The 23,561-nt window shown below is 33.9% G+C and overlaps 1 protein-coding gene across 19 annotated transcripts in view; it reads right to left on the bottom strand.

Annotated features, from left to right (window-relative positions):
• LOC149772939 (scavenger receptor cysteine-rich domain-containing protein DMBT1-like) overlaps positions 1 to 23,561 on the bottom strand; it is a 78,772-nt gene that overhangs the window by 22,787 nt on the left and 32,424 nt on the right. For 11 of the 19 annotated variants that reach the window (XR_016417528.1, XR_016417527.1, XR_016417526.1 and 8 more), the window contains exons 8-19: positions 23,282 to 23,423; positions 22,035 to 22,219; positions 19,778 to 19,919; positions 17,892 to 18,076; positions 15,638 to 15,779; positions 13,732 to 13,916; positions 11,458 to 11,599; positions 9,584 to 9,768; positions 7,315 to 7,456; positions 6,066 to 6,250; positions 3,794 to 3,935; positions 1,974 to 2,158 (exon numbers count right to left, since the gene is read on the bottom strand). Coding sequence is in view for 16 of the 19 variants with exons in the window: in XM_089947072.1 (XP_089803198.1) it covers positions 1,974 to 2,158; positions 3,794 to 3,935; positions 6,066 to 6,250; positions 7,315 to 7,456; positions 9,584 to 9,768; positions 11,458 to 11,599; positions 13,732 to 13,916; positions 15,638 to 15,779; positions 17,892 to 18,076; positions 19,778 to 19,919; positions 22,035 to 22,219; positions 23,282 to 23,423 (1,962 nt within the window). In the remaining 3 variants the exon portion in view is untranslated. The remainder of the gene's footprint in view (positions 1 to 1,973; positions 2,159 to 3,793; positions 3,936 to 6,065; positions 6,251 to 7,314; positions 7,457 to 9,583; positions 9,769 to 11,457; positions 11,600 to 13,731; positions 13,917 to 15,637; positions 15,780 to 17,891; positions 18,077 to 19,777; positions 19,920 to 22,034; positions 22,220 to 23,281; positions 23,424 to 23,561) is intronic. The other 8 variants (XM_089947068.1, XM_089947071.1, XM_089947067.1 and 5 more) reach the window with 7 other exon arrangements.

Genomic DNA, 23,561 nt, shown 5'->3' with positions numbered 1-23,561 from the left:
ATTTTCTTACTGTTTTGTTTCCCAATAATTATTGAAAATAAAGGGAAGATAGATTTTTTTAGGTATTGTGTATTTCCGTGTGTTCCAGCAGCAGTTCTTAGCAAATACGATCATAAAACATACAACGGCAAGATGTTAGTATGGATATTTTCTAGAACTCCTAAACATGTATTATCTAGAGAAAGACGGTAGTCATGAATAAAGGAGAATTCCAGAAGTGAATATTTCCGTGGTATTGATGTTACGACCTATGAAGAAATAGGGGAAATTCAGATGCGTTGTTCTACATGTACCTTTCAATAAATCTTTGAAATATTCCTCCAGTCACAGTAAGGGATATTAATGAGTGCTTTAAACATCCGCATTACAATTGCTTTACGGATCCAAACTCAACTATCTGAATTGAACTATCTGTGTGGATTTGGTTGGAAACACATGCTAGGATACATATGTGTTAAAAATAAAGCATTCACCTTATTCAATTGAAAGTGATTTTTTGAGTTGGGAGGAAATGACTTCAATTTTCGCTGCAATTAAATGAAGGTGGTATGGAAATACAGAAGATCTCAATAATCATTGACGATAAGTATATTTAGTGTTGACAAGTTATATGTAACTTGTATTTTCATTAGTTTTGCTTTTCAATAGAAATTCTGATCAATTCTCTTTTGGAGGGACAAAAGTACAACATTACAAGAGTTTGTAACAGAATCAGATAGTTTTGAAAATGACCCACCATCATTGATTACTAGTGACGAGGATACCTGAGTGAATTAAAAGGGACAGATGCATATGGCGTGATATGTATATATTAACGTAACCAATGATGTCGAGAGACTGAACGAGACCCAAAGACCTCTTTAGCAAACGGAACGGTATTAAAAGTCAACCCGTACGAGTTACAAGCTGACGAGTGAATAAGATATTGATACGGTTCCAGCGAGGTCGTTGCATTCTTTCATACAGACACAATTGTACATATGTTCTCAGTTATAGCATCAAGTATCGTTCCCTACTTGTCAGTCCTATATTGGTTCATCCCATGTTCAACTTAATTGGTAGACTCTCAATGGGGATTTTCTAATGTCAAGTTCAGTTACAGTTAAACGTATTGCATTGATATTGATGGTACTGCGATTCTTGTGGTTTTTCATACGTTGTCATAAGTATGCTGGTCGAAAAGACAGTGGATGGTATAGTCAGATTTCATTTTTTAATATTTACATAATGAATTTCATAATTTGAAATATAATTATTTGAATGACAATTTTTTAATGGAGTATTTTAAAAAGAAATATTCTAACTATATCAAGAGGTGAAAATTTAATAAATATTTATATTGTCTTTTTTAGGATTGACACTGTAAAGAAAAGCAAGCTATGTCATGTCATTTATTTACATGGACTTCAAATAGATCTGATCACTAACAAATTACTGATTTTATAGCACCTGCCAAATCTGTTGACATCAATCAAGATAAAACGAGTCACACTATTAGCGAAGAAAGTTACATTGCTACTGGAAATGTTCCCCGTCAAAGGGCCTGCAGTGACTTAATTCGCTATGCTATTGATATTTCTTTCTTTGTGAGAAATTATGATAAATGATCGTTTGACACGGATATCTGTTTGCATACATATTATATGGTTTCAATTTTTCTCATATTTTTGTATATACTATTTTAATTTATTAGTCATATTTTCAGTTCAATATTATTAGCAACAAATATGCTTGATCCAGCTACCTTTTATTCAAGGTATTGATAATGACTCAGTATACTTCTGATCTTATTATGAATTATCCATCGTTGTCAAACACGCTTTCGTATCGCAGTTTTTATATGGCGTGACTATGTTGCAGAAATGTGTTTGGTCCTACACAATCCAACTATTTCGCATTGGAAAAAACAACATAATATGTCGAAATGAAACGGCCGTATTGTACCAAAACGAAATGAAATTGAAGCTGAATACCTGGTAGTTGGCCACAGAAAACTCCAGCATCCTGTATGTGACTACAACCAGTGACTCCCCAGGAATAAAAATGAGAATGGCAATCCAACACGGTTGTCTCATTTCCTTTGCAATTTAACGAACTCAGCCATATTGGTCCAGTGCCCTCACCATATAAAGCGTTCCGAATCGCATGACCAGGCCCACTAAAAGGAGCAAGGGTTTGATGAGAGTGGTATTAAGGTGTGCACGGATCCCCATAGAACTGTTTATAAACATTATGTGTACACTGAAGAAAGTTTTACATGTGGGCATTCCTTATCTAGTTGGTTATACAATTAAATCAACCCTTACATGTCAGTAATTAAAGACTATACAGCAAGTGGACTTGGAAACAAGGCGGACGTACTTTGCTATAGGAATTTTAACCATTTTCAGATTTACTGCCAACATTACCAATGATAGGATCCTTTTCATATCAACTCTGATTTCCAGTGCTAGATTGGGAAATCATTTGGGACTATTATGTCACAGCAATATGAAATTGAATGACCTCGGATCAACTATAATCGCCTGACCAGCAGGCCCACTAAGAAGAGCAAGGGTTTGACGAAAGTGGCATATAAAAGCACACTGGATATCCATGAAATTATTTATAAACTTCATGTACACTGAAGAAAATAATAAATATCCGTACAAAGAGTGGACGTAGAAACAAACCGAACTTATTTTACTAAGTAAACTGACAATATCGTATTTCTGTCGATTTATAAAGGATTCTTTTCATAATCGTTTATGGTTTCCGCTGCTAGAATATGAAGTTATTTGTGAGTGTCATGATAGAAGAATGTTGTACTTGGTTGAACTCTGGCCAATTATAATCGACGAGAAACATGAACCAAAATGTCATTAAGCCATACCATAAAGAGAATGGGTTAAGCAGCGTTAAACTAATGTCTGATAGAAATGCAGTCTCTTGTTACGAATTGTATAAGTACACTATAGATGTAAATCTTCCTTAAAGTCATGACATACGTTATCAAAACTCCAACTAGGTAGCTTTCTGTTGCCTTATAGCTATGTACATGGAAGGAACAGAATACTTTGGAGCAGGTAAAAGACCTAATGAAACCAATGTGTTTTAGTGCAAATAGAGTACTGATGCATGAGTCAAAAAGGAACAGCAATAATGAGAAAAAATAATAAAATATGGATGGAAATATTACTGTCAATGACGTGACGTTGAAGATCAAATGAAGGTAAATAATGATGAACTAAAGAATCTGTTTCGTCCATTTGAAAGTAGAGATGCTAAAGTGAAGTAAGCGAACGAACGTGATGTGATATTCACAATGAACTCAAGAAACGTGAGATGCGCCACATCAAAACACCATTTTGATCATGTAAACAGTTATTTAGGAGAACCACTCCATTTAATTGTCATAAGTAGAATAGTTCAGACTATGGTCAGTTCTCAGTGGGATTGCAAATATAACATAGAAAACCATATATATATATATATATATATATATATATATATATATATATATATATATATATATATATATATATATATCAGGCGAGGAAGTCGATAAAAGATAAAAGATATATAAGGCCGCGGAGTGCATTTCAAGTTGGATATTTTACTCACTGTCTATTGACCTGAACAAATCTTCAAACGCACACAGAAACAGACACACACACACACACGTATATATATATATATATATATATATATATATATATATATATATATATATATATATATATATATATATATATATATATATATATATATCTGTCTATATGGAGGGTCACACACACACATTCTACAAGTATACCTTAGGCCAAGCATGCGGCAGACGACATTTGCATCGTCTTTATCCCACCCATTGTTGCACACTGTGCCCCATTGACCAAGAAAAAGAAGTTCTACTCTCCCTTCACTTTTGGATCTTCCTTGCACTAGCCTTACATCGACATCTGTTGGAAAAGTATACACTTGATAAGAACTTGCAAGGCGGCTGCATATATATGTGTAACATACTCAAACATGGTGCAATATCCTTAGCTAATATTCTACGCAATGTAGCACTTGTCGTCCCTAGTTTGCGACTATACAAATATGTAAGCCTCGCCATTTTCTTACTGTTTTGTTTCCCAATAATTATTGAAAATAAAGGGAAGATAGACTTTTTTAGGTATTGTGTATTTCCGTGTGTTCCAGCAGCAGTTCTTAGCAAATACGATCATAAAACATACAACGGCAAGATGTTAGTATGGATATTTTCTAGAACTCCTAAACACGTATTATCTAGAGAAAGACGGTAGTCATGAATAAAGGAGAATTCCAGAAGTGAATATTTCCGTGGTATTGATGTTACGACCTATGAAGAAATAGGGGAAATTCAGATGCGTTGTTCTACATGTACCTTTCAATAAATCTTTGAAATATTCCTCCAGTCACAGTAAGGGATATTAATGAGTGCTTTAAACATCCGCATTACAATTGCTTTACGGATCCAAACTCAGCTATCTGAATTGAACTATCTGTGTGGATTTGGTTGGAAACATATGCTAGGATACATATGTGTTAAAAATAAAGCATTCACCTTATTCAATTGAAAGTGATTTTTTGAGTTGGGAGGAAATGACTTCAATTTTCGCTGCAATTAAATGAAGGTGATATGGAAATACAGAAGATCTCAATAATCATTGACGATAAGTATATTTAGTGTTGACAAGTTATATGTAACTTGTATTTTCATTAGTTTTGCTTTTCAATAGAAATTCTGATCAATTCTCTTTTGCAGGCACAAAAGTACAACATTACAAGAGTTTGTAACAGAATCAGATAGTTTTGAAAATGACCCACCATCATTGATTACTAGTGACGAGGATACCTGAGTGAATTAAAAGGGACAGATGCATATGTCGTGATATGTATAAATTAACGTAACCAATGATGTCGAGAGACTGAACGAGACCCAAAGACCTCTTTAGCAAACGGAACGGTATTAAAAGTCAACCCGTACGAGTTACAAGCTGACGAGTGAATAAGATATTGATACGGTTCCAGCGAGGTCGTTGCATTCTTTCATACAGACACAATTGTACATATGTTCTCAGTTATAGCATCAAGTATCGTTCCCTACTTGTCAGTCCTATATTGGTTCATCCCATGTTCAACTTAATTGGTAGACTCTCAATGGGGATTTTCTAATGTCAAGTTCAGTTACAGTTAAACGTATTGCATTGATATTGATGGTACTGCGATTCTTGTGGTTTATCATCCGTTGTCATAAGTATGCTGGTCGAAAACACAGTGGATGGTATAGTCAGATTTCATTTTTTAATATTTACATAATGAATTTCATAATTTGAAATATAATTATTTGAATGACAATTTTTTTAATGGAGTATTTTAAAAAGAAATATTCTAACTATATCAAGAGGTGAAAATTTAATAAATATTTATATTGTCTTTTTTAGGATTGACACTGTAAAGAAAAGCAAGCTATGTCATGTCATTTATTTACATGGACTTCAAATAGATCTGATCACTAACAAATTACTGATTTTATAGCACCTGCCAAATCTGTTGACATCAATCAAGATAAAACGAGTCACACTATTAGCGAAGAAAGTTACATTGCTACTGGAAATGTTCCCCGTCAAAGGGCCTGCAGTGACTTAATTCGCTATGCTATTGATATTTCTTTCTTTGTGAGAAATTATGATAAATGATCGTTTGACACGGATATCTGTTTGCATACATATTATATGGTTTCAATTTTTCTCATATTTTTGTATATACTATTTTAATTTATTAGTCATATTTTCAGTTCAATATTATTAGAAACAATTATGCTTGATCCAGCTACCTTTTATTCAATGTATTGATAATGACTCAGTATACTTCTGATCTTATTATGAATTATCCATCGTTATCAAACACGCTTTCGCATCTCAGGTTTTATATGGCTTGACTATGTTGCAGAAATGTGTTTGGTCCTACACAATCCAACTATTTCGCATTGGAACAAACAACATAATATGTCGAAATGAAACGGCCGTACTGTACCAAAACGAAATGAAATTGAAGCTGAATACCTGGTAGTTGGCCACAGAAAACTCCAGCATCCTGTCGGTGACTACAACCAGTGACTCCCCAGGAATAAGAATGAGAATGGCAATCCAACACGGTTGTCTCATTTCCTTTGCAATTTAACCAACGCAGCCATATTGGTCCAGTGCCCTCACCATATAAAGCATTCCGAATCGCATGACCAGGCCCACTGAAAGGAGCAAGGGTTTGATGAGAGTGGTACTAAGGTGTGCACGGATCCCCAAAGAACTGTTTATGAACATTATGTATTCGCTGAAGAAAGTATTGCACGTGGGCATTAATTATTTAGTTGGTTATACAATTAAATCGACCAATACATGTCAGTAATTAAAGACTATGCAGCAAGTGGACGAGGAAACAAGTCGGACATACTTTGCTATATGAATTTTAACCATTTTCAGATTTACTGCCAACATTACCAATGATAGGATCCTTTTGATATCAGTTAATATTTCCAGTGCTAGATTGGGAAATCGTTTTGGACTATTATGTCACGGCAATTTGAAATTGCATGACCTCGGATCAACTATAATCTCCTGACCAGCAGGACCACTGAGAAGAGCCAGGGTTTGACGAAAGGGGCATTTAAATGCACACTGGATATCCATGAAATTATTTATAAACTTCATGTACACTGAAGAAAATAATAAATGTCCGTAGTTAGAGACTATACAAAGAGTGGACTAGAATATGAAGTTATTTGTGAGTGTCATGATAGAAGAATGTTGTACTTGGTTGAACTCTGGCCAATTATAAGCGACGAGAAACATGATCCAAACTATGATTAAGCCATACCATAAAGAGAATGGATGAAACAGCATTATAATAACGTCTGAAAGAAATGGATTCTCTTGTTATGAATTGTATAAGTACACTATAGATGTAAATCTTGCTTAAAGTCATGACATACGTTATCAAAAATCCAAATAGGTTTATTTCTGTTATATATATATATATATATATATATATATATATATATATATATATATATATATCATGCGAGGGAGTACAATAAAAATATATAAGCCAGGAAGTGCATTAAAAAGTCGATATTGTCTTTTTTTACTCCTGACCTGAACAAATCTTCAAAGACATACAGACACAGATGTGTATATATATATATATATATATATATATATATATATATATATATATATATATATATATATATATATATATATATATATATATATATATATATATAGGGAGGGTCACGCACACACTCAAATATACCTTAGGCCAAGCATGCGACAGATGACATTTGCATCTGCGTTATCCCACCAATCGTCGCAAACTGTGCCCCATTGACCATGAACAAGAACTTCTACCCTTCCATCACTTTTGGATCTTCCTTGCACCAGCCTTACATTGACATCTGTTGGAAAAGTATACACTTGATAAGAACTTGCAAAGCGGCTGCATATATGTGTAACATAATCAAACATGGTGTAATATGCATAGCTAATATTATACGCAATGCAGCACTTGTCTTCCCTAGTTTGCGACTAAACAAATATGTAAGCCTCGCCATTTTCTTACTGGTTTGTTTCCCAATAATTATTGAAAATAAAACGAAGATAGATTTTTTTTAGCTATTGTGTATTTCCGTGTCTTCCAGCAGCAGATCTTAGCAAATACGATCACAAAATATACAACGGCAAGATGTTAGTATGGATATTTCCTAGAACTCCTAAACATGTATTATCTAGAGAAAGACGGTAGTCATGAGTAAAGGAGAATTCCAGAAGTGAATGTTTCCGTGGTATAGATGTTACGACCTGAGTGAAGAAATAGGGGAAATTCAGATGCGTTGTTCTACATGTACGTTTCAATAAATCTTTGAAATATTCCGACAGTCACAGTAAGAGATATTAATGAGTGCTTTAAACATCCGCATTACTATTGCTTTACGTATCCAAACTCAACTATCTATATTGAACTATATGTGTGGATTTGGTTGGAAACACATGTTAGGATACATATGTGTTAAAAATAAAGCATTCACCTGATTCAATTGAAAGTGATTTTTGAGTTGGGATGAAATGACTTTAATTTTGGATGCAATTAAATGAAGGTGGTATGGAAATACAGAAGATCTCAATAATCATTGACGATAAGTATATTTAGTGTTGACAAGTTATATATAACTTGTAGTTTCATTAGTTTTGCTTTTCAGTAGAAATTCTGCTCAATTCTCTTTTGGAGGGACAAAAGTACAACATTACAAGAGTTTGTAACAGAATCAGATAGTTTTGAAAATGACCCACCATCATTGATTACTAGTGACGAGGATACCTGAGTGAATTAAAAGGGACAGATGCATATGTCGTGATATGTATAAATCAACGTAACCAATGATGTCGAGAGACTGAACGAGACCCAAGACTTCTTTACTGAACGGAACGGTGGAAAAAGCCAACCCGTACGAGCTACAAGCTGACGAGTGAATAAGATATTGATACGGTTCCAGCGAGGTCGTTGCACTCTTTCATACAGACACAACTGTACATATGTTCTCAGTTACAATATCAAGTATCGTTCCCTACTTGTCAGTCCTATACTGGTTCATCCCATGTTCAACTTAACTGGTAGACTCTCAATGGGGATTTTCTAATGTTAAGTTCAGTTACAGTTAAACGTATTGCATTAATATTGATGGTACTGCGATTCATGTGGTTTTTCCTACGTTGTCGTAAGCATGCTGGTCGAAAAGACAGTGGATGGTATAGTCAGATTTCATTTTTGAACTTTTATATAAACAATTTCAAAATTTTAAATATAATTATTTGAATGACAATTTTTACTATGGAGTATTTTAAAAAGAAATATTCTAACTATATCAAGAGGTGAAACTGTAATAAATATTTCTTTTTTCTTTTTTAGGATTGAGACTGTAAATAAAAGCAAGATATGTCATGTCATTTATTTACACGGAATTCAAATAGATCTGATCACTAACAAAATATTGATTTTATAGCACCTTCAAAATCTGTTGACATCAATCAAGATAAAACGAGTCACACTATTAGCGAGGAAAGTTACATGCTAATGGAAACGTTCCCGTCAAAGTGTCTGCAGTGACTTAATTCGCTATGCTATTGATATTTTTTTCTTTGCGAGAAATTATGATAAATGATCGTTTGACACGGATATCTGTTTGCATACATATTATATGGTTTCAATTTTTCTCATATTTTTGTATATACTATTTTAATTTATTAGTCATATTTTCAGATCAATACTATTAGCAACAAATATGCTTGATCCAGCTACCTTTTATTCAATGTATTTGTAATGACTCAGTATACTTCTGATCAGATTATGAATTATCCATCGTTGTCAAACACGCTTTCGTATCGCAGTTTTTATATGGCGTGACTATGTTGCAGAAATGTGTTTGGTCCTACACAATCCAACTATTTCGCATTGGAAAAAACAACATAATATGTCGAAATGAAACGGCCGTATTGTACCAAAACGAAATGAAATTGAAGCTGAATACCTGGTAGTTGGCCACAGAAAACTCCAGCATCCTGTCTGTGACTACAACCAGTGACTCCCCAGGAATAAAAATGAGAAAGGCAATCCACCACGGTTGTCTCATTTCCTTTGCAATTTAACGAACTCAGCCATATTGGTCCAGTGCCCTCACCATATAAAGCGTTCAGAATCGCATGACCAGGCCCACTAAAAGGAGCAAGGGTTTGATGAGAGTGGTATTAAGGTGTGCACGGATCCCCATAGAACTGTTTATAAACATTATGTGTACACTGAAGAAAGTTTTACATGTGGGCATTCCTTATTTAGTTGGTTATACAATTAAATCAACCCTTACATGTCAGTAATTAAAGACTATACAGCAAGTGGACTTGGAAACAAGGCGGACGTACTTTGCTATAGGAATTTTAACCATTTTCAGATTTACTGCCAACATTACCAATGATAGGATCCTTTTCATATCAACTCTGATTTCCAGTGCTAGATTGGGAAATCATTTGGGACTATTATGTCACAGCAATATGAAATTGAATGACCTCGGATCAACTATAATCGCCTGACCAGCAGGCCCACTAAGAAGAGCAAGGGTTTGACGAAAGTGGCATATAAAAGCACACTGGATATCCATGAAATTATTTATAAACTTCATGTACACTGAAGAAAATAATAAATGTCCGTACAAAGAGTGGACGTAGAAACAAACCGAACTTATTTTACTAAGGAAACTGACAATATCGTATTTCTGTCGATTTATAAAGGATTCTTTTCATAATCGTTTATGGTTTCCGCTGCTAGAATATGAAGTTATTTGTGAGTGTCATGATAGAAGAATGTTGTACTTGGTTGAACTCTGGCAAATTATAATCGACGAGAAACATGAACCAAAATGTCATTAAGCCACACCATAAAGAGAATGGGTAAAGCAGCGTTAAGCTAATGTCTGATAGAAATGCAGTCTCTTGTTACGAATTGTATAAGTACACTATAGATGTAAATCTTCCTTAAGGTCATGACATACGTTATCAAAACTCCAACTAGGTAGCTTTATGTTGCCTTATAGCTATGTACATGGAAAAAACAGAATACTTTGGAGCAGGTAAAAGACCTAATGAAACCAATGTGTTTTAGTGCAAATAGAGTACTGATGCATGAGTCAAAAAGGAACAGCAATAATGAGAAAAAATAATAAAATATGGATGGAAATATTACTGTCAATGACGTGACGTTGAAGATCAAATGAAGGTAAATAATGATGAACTAAAGAATCTGTTTCGTCCATTTGAAAGTAGAGATGCTAAAGTGAAGTAAGCGAACGAACGTGATGTGATATTCACAATGAACTCAAGAAACGTGAGATGCGCCACATCAAGACACCATTTTGATCATGTAAACAGTTATTTAGGAGAACCACTCCATTTAATTGTCATAAGTAGAATGGTTCAGACTATGGTCAGTTCTCAGTGGGATTGCACATATAACATAGAAAAACCCAATATATATAAATATCTATATCTATATCTATCTATCTATCTATATATATATATATATATATATATATATATATATATATATATATAGATATAAATGTATATATATATATATATAAATATATATATATATATATATATATATATATATCAGGGGAGGAAGTGCATAAAAGATATATAAGGCCGCGGAGTGCATTACAAGTTGGATATTTTACTCACTGTCTATTGACCTGAACAAATCTTCAAACGCACACAGAAACAGACACACACACACACGTATATATATATATATATATGTATATATATATATATATATATATATATATATATATATATATATATATATATGTGTGTATATGGAGGGTCACACACACACATTCTACAAGTATACCTTAGGCCAAGCATGCGGCAGACGACATTTGCATCGTCTTTATCCCACCCATTGTTGCACACTGTGCCCCATTGACCAAGAAAAAGAACTTCTACTCTTCCATCACTTTTGGATCTTCCTTGAACTAGCCTTACATCGACATCTGTTGGAAAAGTATACACTTGATAAGAACTTGCAAGGCGGCTGCATATATATGTGTAACATACTCAAAAATGGTGTAATATCCTTAGCTAATATTCTACGCAATGTAGCACTTGTCGTCCCTAGTTTGCGACTATACAAATATGTAAGCCTCGCCATTTTCTTACTGTTTTGTTTCCCAATAATTATTAAAAATAAAGGGAAGATAGATTTTTTTAGGTATTGTGTATTTCCGTGTGTGTTCCAGCAGCAGTTCTTAGCAAATACAATCATAAAACATACAACGGCAAGATGTTAGTATGGATGTTTTCTAGAACTCCTAAACATGTATTATCTAGAGAAAGACGGTAGTCATGAATAAAGGAGAATTCCAGAAGTGAATATTTCCGTGGTATTGATGTTACGACCTGTGAAGAAATAGGGGAAATTCAGATGCGTTGTTCTACATGTACCTTTCAATAAATCTTTGAAATATTCCGCCAGTCACAGTAAGAGATATTAATGAGTGCTTTAAACATCCGCATTACAATTGCTTTACGTATCCAAACTCAACTATCTGAATTGAACTATCTGTGTGGATTTGGTTGGAAACACATGCTAGGATACATATGTGTTAAAAATAAAGCATTCAGCTTATTCAATTGAAAGTGATTTTTTGACTTGGGAGGAAATGACTTCAATTTTCGCTGCAATTAAATGAAGGTGGTATGGAAATACAGTAGATCTCAATAATCATTGACGATAAGTATATTTAGTGTTGACAAGTTATATGTAACTTGTATTTTCATTAGTTTTGCTTTTCAATAGAAATTCTGATCAATTCTCTTTTGCAGGCACAAAAGTACAACATTACAAGAGTTTGTAACAGAATCAGATAGTTTTGAAAATGACCCACCATCATTGATTACTAGTGACGAGGATACGTGAGTGAATTAAAAGGGACAGATGCATATGGCGTGATATGTATAAATTAACGTAACCAATGATGTCGAGAGACTGAACGAGACCCAAAGACCTCTTTAGCAAACGGAACGGTATTAAAAGTCAACCCGTACGAGTTACAAGCTGACGAGTGAATAAGATATTGATACGGTTCCAGCGAGGTCGTTGCATTCTTTCATACAGACACAATTGTACATATGTTCTCAGTTATAGCATCAAGTATCGTTCCCTACTTGTCAGTCCTATATTGGTTCATCCCATGTTCAACTTAATTGGTAGACTCTCAATGGGGATTTTCTAATGTCAAGTTCAGTTACAGTTAAACGTATTGCATTGATATTGATGGTACTGCGATTCTTGTGGTTTTTCATACGTTGTCATAAGTATGCTGGTCGAAAACACAGTGGATGGTATAGTCAGATTTCATTTTTTAATATTTACATAATGAATTTCATAATTTGAAATATAATTATTTGAATGACAATTTTTTTAATGGAGTATTTTAAAAAGAAATATTCTAACTATATCAAGAGGTGAAACTTTAATAAATATTTATATTGTCTTTTTTAGGATTGACACTGTAAAGAAAAGCAAGCTATGTCATGTCATTTATTTACATGGACTTCAAATAGATCTGATCACTAACAAATTACTGATTTTATAGCACCTGCCAAATCTGTTGACATCAATCAAGGTAAAACGAGTCACACTATTAGCGAAGAAAGTTACATTGCTACTGGAAATGTTCCCCGTCAAAGGGCCTGCAGTGACTTAATTCGCTATGCTATTGATATTTCTTTCTTTGTGAGAAATTATGATAAATGATCGTTTGACACGGATATCTGTTTGCATACATATTATATGGCTTCAATTTTTCTCATATTTTTGTATATACTATTTTAATTTATTAGTCATATTTTCAGTTCAATATTATTAGAAACAATTATGCTTGATCCAGCTACCTTTTATTCAAGGTATTGATAATGACTCAGTATACTTCCGATCAGATTATGAATTATCCATCGTTATCAAACACGCTTTCGCATCGCAGGTTTTATATGGCGTGACTATGTTGCAGAAATGTGTTTGGTCCTACACAATCCAACTATTTCGCATTGGAAAAAAAAACATAATATGTCGAAATGAAACGGCCGTACTGTACCAAAACGAAATGAAATTGAAGCTGAATACCTGGTAGTTGGCCACAGAAAACTCCAGCATCCTGTCTGTGACTACAACCAGGGACTCCCCAGGAATAAGAATGAGAAAGGCAATCCAACACGGTTGTCTCATTTCCTTTGCAATTTAACGAACTCAGCCATATTGGTCCAGTGCCCTCACCATATAAAGCGTTCAGAATCGCATGACCAGGCCCACTAAAAGGAGCAAGGGTTTGATGAGAGTGGTATTAAGGTGTGCACGGATCCCCATTGAACTGTTTATAAACATTATGTGTACACTGAAGAAAGTTTTACATGTGGGCATTCCTTATTTAGTTGGTTATACAATTAAATCAACCCTTACATGTCAGTAATTAAAGACTATACAGCAAGTGGACTTGGAAACAAGGCGGACGTACTTTGCTATAGGAATTTTAACCATTTTCAGATTTACTGCCAACATTACCAATGATAGGATCCTTTTCATATCAGCTCTGATTTCCAGTGCTAGATTGGGAAATCATTTGGGACTATTATGTCACAGCAATATGAAATTGAATGACCTCGGATCAACTATAATCGCCTGACCAGCAGGCCCACTAAGAAGAGCAAGGGTTTGACGAAAGTGGCATATAAAAGCACACTGGATATCCATGAAATTATTTATAAACTTCATGTACACTGAAGAAAATAATAAATGTCCGTACAAAGAGTGGACGTAGAAACAAACCGAACTTATTTTACTAAGGAAACTGACAATATCGTATTTCTGTCGATTTATAAAGGATTCTTTTCATAATCGTTTATGGTTTCCGCTGCTAGAATATGAAGTTATTTGTGAGTGTCATGATAGAAGAATGTTGTACTTGGTTGAACTCTGGCCAATTATAATCGACGAGAAACATGAACCAAAATGTCATTAAGCCATACCATAAAGAGAATGGGTTAAGCAGCGTTAAGCTAATGTCTGATAGAAATGCAGTCTCTTGTTACGAATTGTATAAGTACACTATAGATGTAAATCTTCCTTAAAGTCATGACATACGTTATCAAAACTCCAACTAGGTAGCTTTATGTTGCCTTATAGCTATGTACATGGAAAAAACAGAATACTTTGGAGCAGGTAAAAGACCTAATGAAACCAATGTGTTTTAGTGCAAATAGAGTACTGATGCATGAGTGAAAAAGGAACAGCAATAATGAGAAAAAATAATAAAATATGGATGGAAATATTACTGTCAATGACGTGACGTTGAAGATCAAATGAAGGTAAATAATGATGAACTAAAGAATCTGTTTCGTCCATTTGAAAGTAGAGATGCTAAAGTGAAGTAAGCGAACGAACGTGATGTGATATTCACAATGAACTCAAGAAACGTGAGATACGCCACATCAAAACACCATTTTGATCATGTAAACAGTTATTTAGGAGAACCACTCCATTTAATTGTCATAAGTAGAATGGTTCAGACTATGGTCAGTTCTCAGTGGGATTGCACATATAACATAGAAAAACCCAATATATTTAAATATCTATATCTATATCTATCTATCTATCTATCTCTCTATCTATCTATCTATCTATCTATATATATATATATATATATATATATATATATATATATATATATATATATATATATATATATATATATATATATATATATATATATATATATATATATATATATATATATATATATCAGGCGAGGAAGTGCATAAAAGATATATAAGGCCGCGGAGTGCATTACAAGTTGGATATTTTACTCACTGTCTATTGACCTGAACAAATCTTCAAACGCACACAGAAACAGACACACACACACACACGTATATATATATATATATATATATATATATATATATATATATATATATATATATATATATATATGTGTGTATATGGAGGGTCACACACACACATTCTACAAGTATACCTTAGGCCAAGCATGCGGCAGACGACATTTGCATCGTCTTTATCCCACCCATTGTTGCACACTGTGCCCCATTGACCAAGAAAAAGAACTTCTACTCTTCCATCACTTTTGGATCTTCCTTGCACTAGCCTTACATCGACATCTGTTGGAAAAGTATGCAATTGATAAGAACTTGCAAGGCGGCTGCATATATATGTGTAACATGCTCAAACATGGTGTAATATCCTTAGCTAATATTCTACGCAATGTAGCACTTGTCGTCCCTAGTTTGCGACTATACAAATATGTAAGCCTCGCCATTTTCTTACTGTTTTGTTTCCCAGTAATTATTGAAAATAAAGGGAAGATAGATTTTTTTAGGTATTGTGTATTTCCGTGTGTTCCAGCAGCAGTTCTTAGCAAATACGATCATAAAACATACAACGGCAAGATGTTAGTATGGATATTTTCTAGAACTCCTAAACATGTATTATTTAGACAAAGACGGTAGTCATGAGTAAAGGAGAATTCCAGAAGTGAATATTTCCGTGGTATTGATGTTACGACCTGTGAAGAAATAGGGGAAATTCAGATGCGTTGTTCTACATGTACCTTTCAATAAATCTTTGAAATATTCCGCCAGTCACAGTAAGAGATATTAATGAGTGCTTTAAACATCCGCATTACAATTGCTTTATGGATCCAAACTCAACTATCTGAATTGAACTATCTGTGTGGATTTGGTTGGAAACACATGTTAGGATACATATGTGTTAAAAATAAAGCATTCACCTTATTCAATTGAAAGTCATTTTTGAGTTGGGAGGAAATGACTTCAATTTTCGATGCAATTAAATTAAGGTGGTATGGAAATACAGAAGATCTCAATAATCATTGACGATAAGTATATTTAGTGTTGACAAGTTATATATAACTTGTATTTTCATTAGTTTTGCTTTTCAATAGAAATTCTGATCAATTCTCTTTTGGAGGGACAAAAGTACAACATTACAACTGTTTTTAACAGAATCAGATAGTTTTGAAAATGACCCACCATCATTGATTACTAGTGACGAGGATACGTGAGTGAATTAAAAGGGACAGATGCATATGGCGTGATATGTATAAATTAACGTAGCCAATGATGTCGAGAGACTGAACGAGACCCAAAGACCTCTTTAGCGAACGGAACGGTATTAAAAGTCAACCCGTACGAGTTACAAGCTGACGAGTGAATAAGATATTGATACGGTTCCAGCGAGGTCGTTGCATTCTTTCATACAGACACAATTGTACATATGTTCTTAGTTATAGCATCAAGTATCGTTCCCTACTTGTCAGTCCTATATTGGTTCATCCCATGTTCAACTTAATTGGTAGACTCTCAATGGGGATTTTCTAATGTTAAGTTCAGTTACAGTTAAACGTATTGCATTGATATTGATGGTACTGCGATTCATGTTGTTTTTCATACGTTGTCATAAGTATGCTGGTCGAAAACACAGTGGATGGTATAGTCAGATTTCATTTTTTAATATTTACATAATGAATTTCATAATTTTAAATATAATTATTTGAATGACAATTTTTTTAATGGAGTATTTTAAAAAGAAATATTCTAACTATATCAAGAGGTGAAACTTTAATAAATATTTATATCGTCTTTTTAGGATTGAAACTATAAAGAAAAGCAAGCTATGCCATGTCATTTATTTACATGGACTTGAAATAGATCTGATCACTAACAAATTACTGATTTTATAGCACCTGCCAAATATGTTGACATCAGTCAAGGTAAAACGAGTCACACTATTAGCGAAGAAAGTTACATTGCTACTGGAAATGTTCCCCGTCAAAGGGCCTGCAGTGACTTAATTCGCTATGCTATTGATATTTCTTTCTTTGTGAGAAATTATGATAAATGATCTGTTTGCATACATATTATATGGTTTCAATTTTTCTCATATTTTTGTATATACTATTTTAATTTATTAGTCATATTTTCAGTTCAATATTATTAGCAACAATTATGCTTGATCCAGCTACCTTTTATTCAATGTATTGATAATGACGCAGTATACTTCTGATCAGATTATGAATTATCCATCGTTATCAAACACGCTTTCGCATCGCAGGTTTTATATGGCTTGACTATGTTGCAGAAATGTGTTTGGTCCTACACAATCCAACTATTTCGCATTGGAAAAAACAACATAAAATGTCGAAATGAAACGGCCGTACTGTACCAAAACGAAATGAAATTGAAGCTGAATACCTGGTAGTTGGCCACAGAAAACTCCAGCATCCTGTCTGTGACTACAACCAGTGACTCCCCAGGAATAAGAATGAGAAAGGCAATCCACCACGGTTGTCTCATTTCCTTTGCAATTTAACGAACTCAGCCATATTGGTCCAGTGCCCTCACCATATAAAGCGTTCAGAATCGCATGACCAGGCCCACTAAAAGGAGCAAGGGTTTGATGAGAGTGGTATTAAGGTGTGCACGGATCCCCATTGAACTGTTTATAAACATTATGTGTACACTGAAGAAAGTTTTACATGTGGGCATTCCTTATTTAGTTGGTTATACAATTAAATCAACCCTTACATGTCAGTAATTAAAGACTATACAGCAAGTGGACTTGGAAACAAGGCGGACGTACTTTGCTATAGGAATTTTAACCATTTTCAGATTTACTGCCAACATTACCAATGATAGGATCCTTTTCATATCAGCTCTGATTTCCAGTGCTAGATTGGGAAATCATTTGGGACTATTATGTCACAGCAATATGAAATTGAATGACCTCGGATCAACTATAATCGCCTGACCAGCAGGCCCACTAAGAAGAGCAAGGGTTTGACGAAAGTGGCATATAAAAGCACACTGGATATCCATGAAATTATTTATAAACTTCATGTACACTGAAGAAAATAATAAATGTCCGTACAAAGAGTGGACGTAGAAACAAACCGAACTTATTTTACTATGGAAACTGACAATATCGTATTTCTGTCGATTTATAAAGGATTCTTTTCATAATCGTTTATGGTTTCCGCTGCTAGAATATGAAGTTATTTGTGAGTGTCATGATAGAAGAATGTTGTACTTGGTTGAACTCTGGCAAATTATAATCGACGAGAAACATGAACCAAAATGTCATTAAGCCATACCATAAAGAGAATGGGTTAAGCAGCGTTAAACTAATGTCTGATAGAAATGCAGTCTCTTGTTACGAATTGTATAAGTACACTATAGATGTAAATCTTCCTTAAAGTCATGACATACGTTATCAAAACTCCAACTAGGTAGCTTTCTGTTGCCTTATAGCTATGTACATGGAAGGAACAGAATACTTTGGAGCAGGTAAAAGACCTAATGAAACCAATGTGTTTTAGTGCAAATAGAGTACTGATGCATGAGTCAAAAAGGAACAGCAATAATGAGAAAAAATAATAAAATATGGATGGAAATATTACTGTCAATGACGTGACGTTGAAGATCAAATGAAGGTAAATAATGATGAACTAAAGAATCTGTTTCGTCCATTTGAAAGTAGAGATGCTAAAGTGAAGTAAGCGAACGAACGTGATGTGATATTCACAATGAACTCAAGAAACGTGAGATGCGCCACATCAAAACACCATTTTGATCATGTAAACAGTTATTTAGGAGAACCACTCCATTTAATTGTCATAAGTAGAATGGTTCAGACTATGGTCAGTTCTCAGTGGGATTGCACATATAACATAGAAAAACCCAATATATATAATTATCTATATCTATCTATCTATCTATCTCTCTATCTATCTATCTATCTATCTATCTATCTATCTATATATATATATATATATATATATATATATATATATATATATATATATATATATATATATATATATATATATATATCAGGCGAGGAAGTGCATAAAAGATATATAAGGCCGCGGAGTGCATTACAAGTTGGATATTTTACTCACTGTCTATTGACCTGAACAAATCTTCAAACGCACACAGAAACAGACACACACACACACACGTATATATATATATATATATATATATATATATATATATATATATATATATATATATATATATATATATATATACATATTTGTCTATATGGAGGGTCACACACACACATTCTACAAGTATACCTTAGGCCAAGCATGCGGCAGACGACATTTGCATCGTCTTTATCCCACCCATTGTTGCACACTGTGCCCCATTGACCAAGAAAAAGAACTTCTACTCTTCCATCACTTTTGGATCTTCCTTGCACTAGCCTTACATCGACATCTGTTGGAAAAGTACGCAATTGATAAGAACTTGTAAGGCGGCTGCGTATAAATGTGTAACATGCTCAAACATGGTGTAATATCCTTAGCTAATATTCTACGCAATGTAGCACTTGTCGTCACTAGTTTGCGACTATACAAATATGTAAGCCTCGCCATTTTCTTACTGTTTTGTTTCCCAATAATTATTGAAAATAAAACGAAGATAGATTTTTTTTAGCTATTGTGTATTTCTGTGTCTTCCAACAGCAGATCTTAGCAAATACGATCATAAAATATACAACGGCAAGATGTTAGTATGGATATTTCCTAGAACTCCTAAACATGTATTATCTAGAGAAAGACGGTAGTCATGAGTAAAGGAGAATTCCAGAAGTGAATGTTTCCGTGGTATAGATGTTACGACCTGAGTGAAGAAATAGGGGAAATTCAGATGCGTTGTTCTACATGTACGTTTCAATAAATCTTTGAAATATTCCGCCAGTCACAGTAAGAGATATTAATGAGTGCTTTAAACATCCGCATTACAATAGCTTTATGGATCCAAACTCAACTATCTGAATTGAACTATCTGTGTGGATTTGGTTGGAAACACATGTTAGGATACATATGTGTTAAAAATAAAGCATTCACCTTATTCAATTGAAATTGATTTTTGAGTTGGGAGGAAATGACTTCAATTTTCGATGCAATTAAATTAAGGTGGTATGGAAATACAGAAGATCTCAATAATCATTGACGATAAGTATATTTAGTGTTGACAAGTTATATATAACTTGTATTTTCATTAGTTTTGCTTTTCAATAGAAATTCTGATCAATTCTCTTTTGGAGGGACAAAAGTACAACTTTACAAGAGTTTGTAAGAGAATCAGATAGTTTTGAAAATGACCCACCATCATTGATTACTAGTGACGAGGATACGTGAGTGAATTAAAAGGGACAGATGCATATGGCGTGATATGTATAAATTAACGTAGCCAATGATGTCGAGAGACTGAACGAGACCCAAAGACCTCTTTAGCGAACGGAACGGTATTAAAAGTCAACCCGTACGAGTTACAAGCTGACGAGTGAATAAGATATTGATACGGTTCCAGCGAGGTCGTTGCATTCTTTCATACAGACACAATTGTACATATGTTCTCAGTTACAGCATCAAGTATCGTTCCCTACTTGTCAGTCCTATATTGGTTCATCCCATGTTCAACTTAATTGGTAGACTCTCAATGGGGATTTTCTAATGTTAAGTTCAGTTACAGTTAAACGTATTGCCTTAATATTGATGGTACTGCGATTCATGTTGTTTTTCATACGTTGTCATAAGTATGCTGGTCGAAAACACAGTGGATGGTATAGTCAGATTTCATTTTTTAATATTTACATAATGAATTTCATAATTTTAAATATAATTATTTGAATGACAATTTTTTTAATGGAGTATTTTAAAAAGAAATATTCTAACTATATCAAGAGGTGAAACTTTAATAAATATTTATATCGTCTTTTTAGGATTGAAACTATAAAGAAAAGCAAGCTATGCCATGTCATTTATTTACATGGACTTGAAATAGATCTGATCACTAACAAATTACTGATTTTATAGCACCTGCCAAATCTGTTGACATCAGTCAAGGTAAAACGAGTCACACTATTAGCGAAGAAAGTTACATTGCTACTGGAAATGTTCCCCGTCAAAGGGCCTGCAGTGACTTAATTCGCTATGCTATTGATATTTCTTTCTTTGTGAGAAATTATGATAAATGATCTGTTTGCATACATATTATATGGTTTCAATTTTTCTCATATTTTTGTATATACTATTTTAATTTATTAGTCATAATTTCAGTTCAATATTATTAGCAACAATTATGCTTGATCCAGCTACCTTTTATTCAATGTATTGATAATGACTCAGTATACTTCTGATCAGATTATGAATTATCCATCGTTATCAAACACGCTTTCGCATCGCAGGTTTTATATGGCTTGACTATGTTGCAGAAATGTGTTTGGTCCTACACAATCCAACTATTTCGCATTGGAACAAACAACATAATATGTCGAAATGAAACGGCCGTACTGTACCAAAACGAAATGAAATTGAAGCTGAATACCTGGTAGTTGGCCACAGAAAACTCCAGCATCCTGTCGGTGACTACAATCAGGGACTCCCCAGGAATAAGAACGAGAAAGGCAATCCACCACGGTTGTCTCATTTCCTTTGCAATTTAACCAACGCAGCCATATTGGTCCAGTGCCCTCACCATATAAAGCATTCCGAATCGCATGACCAGGCCCACTAAAAGGAGCAAGGGTTTGATGAGAGTGGTATTAAGGTGTGCACGGATCCCCAAAGAACTGTTTATAAACATTATGTATTCGCTGAAGAAAGTATTGCACGTGGGCATTCCTTATTTAGTTGGTTATACAATTAAATCGACCAATACATGTCAGTAATTAAAGACTATGCAGCAAGTGGACGAGGAAACAAGTCGGACATACTTTGCTATATGAATTTTAACCATTTTCAGATTTACTGCCAACATTACCAATGATAGGATCCTTTTGATATCAGTTAATATTTCCAGTGCTAGATTGGGAAATCGTTTTGGACTATTATGTCACGGCAATTTGAAATTGCATGACCTCGGATCAACTATAATCTCCTGACCAGCAGACCCACTGAGAAGAGCCAGGGTTTGACGAAAGGGGCATTTAAATGCACACTGGATATCCATGAAATTATTTATAAACTTCATGTACACTGAAGAAAATAATAAATGTCCGTAGTTAGAGACTATACAAAGAGTGGACTAGAATATGAAGTTATTTGTGAGTGTCATGATAGAAGAATGTTGTACTTGGTTGAACTCTGGCCAATTATAAGCGACGAGAAACATGATCCAAACTATGATTAAGCCATACCATAAAGAGAATGGATGAAACAGCATTATAATAACGTCTGAAAGAAATGGAATCTCTTGTTATGAATTGTATAAGTACACTATAGATGTAAATCTTGCTTAAAGTCATGACATACGTTATCAAAAATCCACATAGGTTGATTTCTGTTATATATATATATATATATATATATATATATATATATATATATATATATATATATATATCATGCGAGGGAGTACAATAAAAATATATAAGCCAGGAAGTGCATTAAAAAGTCGATATTTTCCTTATTTACTCCTGACCTGAACAAATCTTCAAAGACATACAGACACAGATGTGTATATATATATATAGATATATATATATATATATATATATATATATATATATATATATATATATATATATATATATATATATATATAGGGAGGGTCACGCACACACTCAAATATACCTTAGGCCAAGCATGCGACAGATGACATTTGCATCTGCGTTATCCCACCCATCGTCGCAAACTGTGCCCCATTGACCATGAACAAGAACTTCTACCCTTCCATCACTTTTGGATCTTCCTTGCACCAGCCTTACATTGACATCTGTTGGAAAAGTATACACTTGATAAGAACTTGCAAAGCGGCTGCATATATGTGTAACATAATCAAACATGGTGTAATATGCATAGCTAATATTATACGCAATGCAGCACTTGTCTTCCCTAGTTTGCGACTAAACAA

The sequence above is a fragment of the Sinohyriopsis cumingii genome, unplaced genomic scaffold, assembly GCF_028554795.1.
Source record: "Sinohyriopsis cumingii isolate HCF-2022 unplaced genomic scaffold, ASM2855479v2 utg000957l, whole genome shotgun sequence".
Lineage (NCBI taxonomy): Eukaryota > Metazoa > Mollusca > Bivalvia > Unionida > Unionidae > Sinohyriopsis > Sinohyriopsis cumingii.
This window is presented reverse-complemented; position numbering and strand designations above follow the sequence as displayed.